General features: G+C 33.5%; 1 protein-coding gene across 1 annotated transcript; it reads left to right on the forward strand.

The window, feature by feature from the left end:
* The first annotated feature begins 206 nt into the window (after positions 1-206).
* Positions 207-1,057, forward strand: LOC149216527 (serine carboxypeptidase-like). Its single transcript, XM_089391223.1, has 3 exons — positions 207-296; positions 439-697; positions 862-1,057. Exons 2-3 carry the CDS (start codon positions 493-495, stop codon positions 1,008-1,010), a joined length of 354 nt encoding a protein of 117 aa, XP_089247349.1. The 5' UTR covers positions 207-296; positions 439-492; the 3' UTR covers positions 1,011-1,057.
* The last annotated feature ends 7,262 nt before the right edge of the window (positions 1,058-8,319 follow it).

Below are 8,319 nucleotides of genomic sequence, written 5' to 3' on the forward strand. Positions count from 1 at the left end.
ACTAGATTTATATGTGTTCATATTGAAATCTTGTTACTATGTTTTAAATTGCGAGAAGCTTGATGGCTAAATGTTGTTTGCTTTATGATCCTTAGTTACCATTTGTGAAGTGTTTTAAGTAACTGGTTATAGCTGATGTTATGTTGGATCCTTTATCGAAGGTTCTTAATGTAGGTTCTGATTATAGCCGATGTAATAACTTGCCAGGTACCGAAGGGACTGTCACATGCTTTGCATCATACTTGGTGTGCACCTCAATTTTCAATTCCATTATGGCATTAGCTGGGAATATCAATGTAAGACTTAAATTCTAAATACTGGACAGCCAGACATTATGTTTATTTTATCAGCATTTTGTATCTTAAAATGTAGTTTGTCATCGTTGTTTTTATATATCTTACGATATTAGTTTTCATTATTTTGTTTTATATTTTGCAGTACTATGATGTTCGGAAGGAGTGAAATGGTGGCCTGTGCTATGATTTTTCAAATATGGAGAATTACTTAAACCAGGGTTCCGTTAGGGATGCCTTGGGGGTTGGGAGCCGAAAATTTGTCTCCTGCAGCCCCTTGGTTTATGAAGCTATGCTTACTGACTGGATGCGGAATATGGAAGTTGGCATTCCAACACTCTTGGAGGATGGTGTTAAGTTGCTAGTTTATGTAGGAGAATATGATCTCATTTGCAATTGGTTAGGTAATGATACTGTATACATATAACATATTGTTTTTGTTTTGGAGAATGACTTTATGATTTAGGTGTTAAGGCCGTTATTAACTTATTTGCAGTTGTGTTTTTCAAGCTTGTCAGTCTAATCTTCAAATTTGAAAAGTTAATTGTTCAAATTATGCATCTTTCAGGCAATTCAAGATGGGTGAATTCCATGGATTGGTCTGGAAGTGAGAATTTCAAGAAGGCACCTACAAAATCCTTCCTTGTAGACGATAAGGAAGTAGGTTTAATAACCAGTTATGGACCACTCAGTTTTCTCAAGGTAAAAGGCACTTGATGATCATCTTTGATTTCGTTGTACAAGTAGATAATTTCTTCCTTACGGAATCTTCTATTTTGCTGCACCAGGTTCATGATGCAGGTCATATGGTCCCAATGGATCGGCCAAAAGTAGCCTTGGAGATGTTAAAACGCTGGACACAAGGAAGTATTACTGACGACAATTCTCAAATTTTAAAGACAGTGACGAAGATGCCAGAGAAGAATTTTGAGAGTTAGTTATCTGCTTAACTAGGAGAATTGCTCTCTTCGCCTAGATTAATGTAATTTCTAGATTTGCAGTAGTGTGCATCCCCAAAGATGTGTATTTTCTGATTTGGCAAAATAATTGTGCATTGGGACCATCAGTCTTGCTAACTTGTGTCAAATCTTTTGATGGCCACTTTTTAACTGTATAGAAATAGTGCTTCTTATTGCTTACCAAGCCTTGTGGAATTATGATTATACATGGTATTAAAGTTATATTCAATAACATGAATAGTATGTCCTGTGTTCTTATTCCAACATGTTCTAATGTCCTAATGGATGAAAGAAATTGTAAATTCAACAAAATTATTTGGTTAGAGTCTTGGGGAATTCAAAGCATGATGCTCTTAGCCTACATTCAATTTTATTGACAATGACATGAAAACATTTATGTTGTTTGCAATCATACAATGGATGCCAGTATTGTCTACTTATATTTGAATTGGAGGCTATGTGGTTTGGCTATGTTTCACTTCTCATTCGTTCTATTATTTTATTGTTGAATACGCCTGTTTCCTCTTTTTGCCTCTTATCCCTTTATAAGCCTCTTGGACATTAAGTGCTTGGCATGGCAAGATATGTCCATAAAGCACATGGACTATCTACAGTCCATCAATGCTTGCTGCTGCTGCTGTCTACACTGCTCGATGCACTTTGAGGAAGGATCCATGTTGGAACAAAACACTTATCCATTCATACAGGCTACTCTGAAGTAGACCTGAAGTAAGCCTTAAAATTTTTAAAGCATCATGCTTTTACTGCTTTTACCCTTCTAAAGAAATCTTACTCCTAGACATTTTAGATTTCTTCATCAATTACAGGCAGGCATTGTTGATCAGCTACGGCTAGAACATTGTGTCTTGATCAACTATATGTTGGAACTCAGCTACTAACACCCTTTCTGAATTGAATCTTTATCTAATACTAATGCGCATACTAAGCATCTCGAGGCGTACACACATTTTGTTAACTCTGTACATTGAGGTAATAACATTTATGTGCATTGTTCCAGGGAATGTGCGTATTTCATGGTTGATTTTCACCTAAATACGGGAGGAAATAAGCTGAGAGTTGTTCATAAGAAGTATTCAGATCGTTGTAGCAAGTCTATCTTTTAGCAACTCTCAGAATTTCAGAATGAGATTGCATCACATGACATCGGCTGACATAATACATTTTAAATGGTCTTTTTTGGATTGCAAAACTGATGCTTATGGGATTCATCTTGTTTCTATTGACCATTGGAGAGAAACCCATTTCTAAGATTTGTATACCGAAAGGAATGGCTTATAGTATGCTTCCATGTCAAAAGGAATAATCAATGGCTCCTGCTATCAATCATTGTTCTGAGGTGGACACCAAACTCTATGTTGCGTATTCGAATTTCCCAATACTATTAGATGTTACTTAGATCATGTTAGTCCATTTGATATGATTCAAGATACTTATGATAGTTTGATAATTATTCATTCCCTGTTGATTCAAGGGTAAGTATCCTCTAGTCTCCCTCACTGGCATGAACCAGCTCCACTACTTCATCTTTACGTTGGCAACTGTCCATGCGTTATATAGTGTCCTAACAATCGCCCTAGCAAGAGCAAAAGTAAGTGCCATGGGAAATAACTGATCTTCTCCCATGTCATTCAGTTTAAATTTTTTCTCGGTTTGAATTTGCTTTCATATCTTCATGCATTTGAAACATCTTTAACTCAATAGTTTGAATTATGGACATTTATTTTTTTTTAAATAATTTTTTATATTATCTTTAGAGAGACAAGAGTTTGAATTATGGACATTTATTTTTTTAAAAATAATTTTTTATATTGTCTCTAGAGAGACAATAGTTTGAATTATGGACATTTATTTATTTTTAAATAATTTTTTATATTGTCTCTAGAGAGACAATAGTTTGAATTATGGACATTTATTTTTTTTTAAATAATTTTTTATATTGTCTCTAGAGAGACAATAGTTTGAATTATGGAATTGTCTCTAAAAAGACAAAAATGTAATTGTCTCTAAAGAGACACAAATGAAATTGTACAAATCAAATTGTCTTTATAGAGACAATAATAATATGTGTTCTATATTGTCTTTATAGAGACAAATTTTTGAGACATTATATTTTGAGACACCGATTTAGACACCATATTTAAAACAATATTTGAGTTTCTTTTTGTCTTAAGTTAAGATAATTGAGTCAAATATTCTCTTAAAACCCCTCTACATGTAGTAGTGAATGGATTTCATGTTGCTTTGGTAGGCAATCGGGCTCGTGCTGTCCACAAACAGAGTGATCGCCTCCACGTTCTTCCGGTCGGCGGACGATTTCTGGTCGCAGGTCTGCCAGATGAATTGGGTGGCGCTGCTCATTATCTGCCGGGCCTTGGCGCTCCCTATCTCGTTATGGAATCTCGTCCCGCCGTCGCTACCCTCGGCGGCGTTGTGGACCACGAAGTGCAAGGCGTGGCTCTCTTGTGCGGTCATTGCAACAAGAAGTAGTGCACCAGAGGTGGCTGCCGCCATATTCAGAGACGCCATAGAAGAAGCAGCCTAAGGAAATTCTGAATAAATCAAACTTTTGAGATGGCTTAGGGTAATTCATGTTGTTTTTTTGATCGAGGAGCGGCGGTTTATAGAGAACAAAAATTAGGCTGTGCAAAATAATGGAGTACACACAAGCATGGATAAAGGGCACTGAGATCTTGGGCAGACATTTTAGTCAAAAGGAGTTATCAACACATTGGCGTATGGGCTTCGGTTTTTGGCTTAGGAATTTGTCCTTTCTATGGACAAATAGGGCGTGACTAAATAGGATTGTGGAAAATAATAATATAAAGAACGTGTTTCAAAATTGGATTCTCGGCCTATCTTTCAACTAGAAGGCTTGTGTTTTGCCACACAATGTGTTTCAAATAGTTGTAACGATTTATATATTAAATGGAGCTTTCTACTTCGATACAACTTTATAAAAATAACATAGAAAAATTTAAATATGATTACGATTCTATTATAATTCCTGACAGCTTGTACCCACATCGGGTGTCGGCCATGGGCACAGGAGAGGGTTTAAATGGAGCTTTCTACTTCGCTACAACTTGATAAAAATAACATAGAAAAGTTTAAATATGATTACGATTCTATTATAATTCCTGACAGCTTGTAAGGATCAGGATGGTTTTGCAAACTTTTTAACTATGTTCAAAGCTCCTCGCCCGTCAAATTCCATCCTGGGTATGTAGCGTATGAAATTAATGAAAACTAGCGGGTTTTTTCTGTTATAAACTATAGTTTCAAGAAAGGATCAGGATGGTTTTGCAAACTTTTTAACTATGTTCAAAGCTCCTCGCCCGTCAAATTCCATCCTGGGTATGTAGCGTATGAAATTAATGAAAACTAGCGGGTTTTTTGTGTTATACCTCCTTCATTGGGGACGACTCTCGGTTTATATGCTAACCAACATGGCTTTCGAAACAATGACATGGGTGATGATAGAATGATGTGGTTTGTTGGGTTCTGAACTGGAGAATGGTTATTACTGTTGGCTCAATGCACTGTAGATTTTAATGTGTGGCTCTTGTTTCTGAATGACAATATTTTGCTCTCTTTCTTATGATCTCAATTGAATTGCAGAGCGAGTGGTAGAGGACATCCTGTCGTTCGCAAAGCATATTCAGAATAGAGGCCACTGCAAAAAGGTAGCGCAAGCTTTCGTTGGCATTGTATCCTCGCATCAGCGTGACATAAGACATTTGTAAGCAGAGGTAAAAATTGAGATAGAAGCTATAAAGGATGAAGAGGTTTTTGAGGAGACCTAAAAGCACTCATTCTTTACATCTGGTTTCTTAATTAATAAAAGCCTTTATCTTTACCTTCTCCCATCCGCAACCAAAAAAACCAAAACAATCAAGATGTGACAACTTCACCACTTCCTTCATACAAAAAATAATATTTTAAATATTTTATCTAATTGTAAATTATTTAAATTTTAAATTCATCAATATTTTGAATATTTTATCTAATTGTAAATTATTTAAATTTTAAATTCATCAATATTTTAAATTTTCATATAGTATAGTTTAATTTCAAAATTATTAAGTATAGTAAAACACAAATTTAAAAATAAAATAAAAATTAAGACATGTTAAAATTAACGAATAAGATGTCTTATTTTAAAAACACAATATTAGATAGTAAAGAATTAATCGAAAATAAAAATAAAAAATTAAAACATTTAAAAATCAATAAAAAGGAAAAGAGAAAATTGTCAAAATATTAAAAAAATTTAAAATATTTTCATTGTATTTTTTGAGGGCTAAAAGGGTGTTCTAATCTTAAGTGTGTTATTATTTTAATGTTAGCTCAATAAAAGATCGGATGATGTAATTTTTTTAACCAAGTGTAAATATTTAAATTTTGATTTAATATTTTTTTTAGAAAATTATATATGTACATATTAGATTTAAATTTCCATATGACAATTTTTTATATCACGTGAATTTAAAAAAAAAAACAATTATACATATATGAATAAATATATTTACCTGTAATGACTACCTATAATAATTTAACTCTTTCCGCCAAATAAAGTATTATTCCTATATAATTGAGCATACTTACCACAAGATTCTACCCATTATTATTTATGCATTTCTTTCTAAAAAATAAATAGAAGTAAAACTTTAATGGTTGTTTCACTTAACATATCTTTTAATAATAAAATTTTTATATATAGGATCAAAAAATAATAATTTATTATTTATTAATTTATATAATTAAAGTACAAATAAATTATGATTTAAATCCATCATTATAGGTTAGTAGTTACATGATATAATGATTATTTTGTAACTATTATCCTATTATAATGATTTATAATATTATGATAATAAATTTAATATAAACTAGATATTTTACATGATATTCATATTAAGTTAGATATCTTATATTTTATTAAGTTATTTAAGTGAGATAACATTGTTGTATGCTTTGGAGGTGAAGGTGATGTTCCCTAATAGAATTCATGAAGAGTTTGTAATGATTGAAAAATAAGTGAAGGTTGTCATAGAGGATCCATAGATCATTACAAATTCTTCATGAGTTTGTAGTGTTGACATACCTAGAGGTTGTAAATCTTAACTCGGGATATGAAGTGTCAAGAGGAACCAAATCTCTCGATGTACAAACCTCCTTTTGAGTTCAAAACATGAGGAAAGGTTTGCACCTCAAGAGATTTGATCGCCCTCGAAGCTTGATAGATCTCAAACTAAAATGGATCTACGCTAGTTCCATTCATGTGCAACCACAAAAAATTTGTCTATATGATTAATCTAATCATTAAATATGTCTAAGATTAATTTGATGAGTTCCTTCTTTTTTACATCTCATGCATATTAGGGTTTTATTTATATTAGACACCTTAATTCCAACATAGGACTCATTAAAAGACATGAAGGTTCCCATCAAGGATCCATCTATCATTACAAACTTTTGCGTGAAAATGAAGATGACAATAAGGACATTAGAATCTAAAAAGCTTAGAATTTTACCCCTATGGAAAGAGCTCCAAGAGATAAAAAGTTGAGATGGATTGTGTGTTGTCACACCTAGGTGGATTACTAAAAGTATGACTAAGAAAGAATTCCAAATCAGAATAAAAAGGTTCCATCACTTGCTTCCAAGTTACCAGGTTCCATCACTTGCTACCACTTGCTACCAAGTTACCTCTTGAACCTCATAAAGATGCCACTTCTTAACATGCCAACTAAACATAGCCATGTCAAGAAAGAAGAATTTGTAATCATTTGGTCAAGAAAACCTAGAACTAATTTTTTGAACCAAAAACTCCCCATTATCATTTCCCTTACCCGGTATCATTTCCCTTACCCCGTTAGCCCATCAACACTAGTTCCCAATGATTTTGAGGATAGTATTTATTATTATGAGCCTGTGAAATCAATCGTGTCTTCTACCACCCCAAGCAAACATTCATCCGGTAACACCCCATGTTTACCCTTCTATTGTGAACGTAGCAGCGAATACCACACTAGCATGGAGATAGTCACAAGTCGACAAAACACCAAATTAATGATTTATATTAATTTATTAATTAACAGAACTAAAGTTTAGGCCACCTTACTGATTGTAGTGCTAAGGGAGAAATTGTCAGGTTTTTCTTATTACCCTAAAAAGCTACACCCTTCTCTCCTGAATTAGCTTATGAACCCTCTTTAGCTAGTAAACCATATTATGATTAAGTTGTTAATTAATGTGACTGTATCGGCTCTACCTTAATATAGTCCTTATAAACATCTTGTGTAGCCGAGCATGTGCACAGTAAATTAATGGTGGCTAAGTAATCAAATGCGATTCATTAAAATTTAAATGTCGCAATTAATAATTAACCATAATAAAAATGCTAAGCATTATAAATACTTGATTTTAAGGTTATGTTTTAACAAAAAATTGTGATATCCCTTTGATTCCATCACGTCTAAATAAAATATCTGTTGGAGATCAGATGCACAGCAAACAATAAAACATATACATAGCCATTAAATCATGCACAGGCAACACAGGAATTTAACGTGGTTCACCCAACCAATCTGGGCTACGTCCACCAAACATAGGCATCGGCAATTCTTTATTAATCAAACAGGAGATTACATAAATCAAATCCTCACAAACTCTCACACCAAAAAACAATCCGTATGGATACCTGTTTTATAGCAAGGAGAATCTAACTGCCTCATAAATCCTCTCACATCAAATTTAGGATGCATTAACTCCCTCCCAACAACCTGGAGTTAATCTAGCAACAAAAAATCCTATTGTTGTCATCTACAGAGATTTTTGCCTATTTTATTAAAACAGAAAATCTCAACAATCTCCACCTTGACAACAATTAGCCTGATGCCATGTTTCTTTATTATTTTATCTTTTCTGCAAGCCAAGAGAAGCCAAACACCAACGTAGCTTCTCTAACAAAACTGGTTTCGTGAACATGTCTGCACAATTCTCCTTTGTATGCACCTTTTCAAGAGAAACTCCCCTTTCAGTGA

Source organism: Pinus tabuliformis, chromosome 1_1 (genome assembly GCF_031772625.1).
Source record: "Pinus tabuliformis cultivar Carrire ecotype Pingquan chromosome 1_1, CPIR1, whole genome shotgun sequence".
NCBI lineage: Eukaryota > Viridiplantae > Streptophyta > Pinopsida > Pinales > Pinaceae > Pinus > Pinus tabuliformis.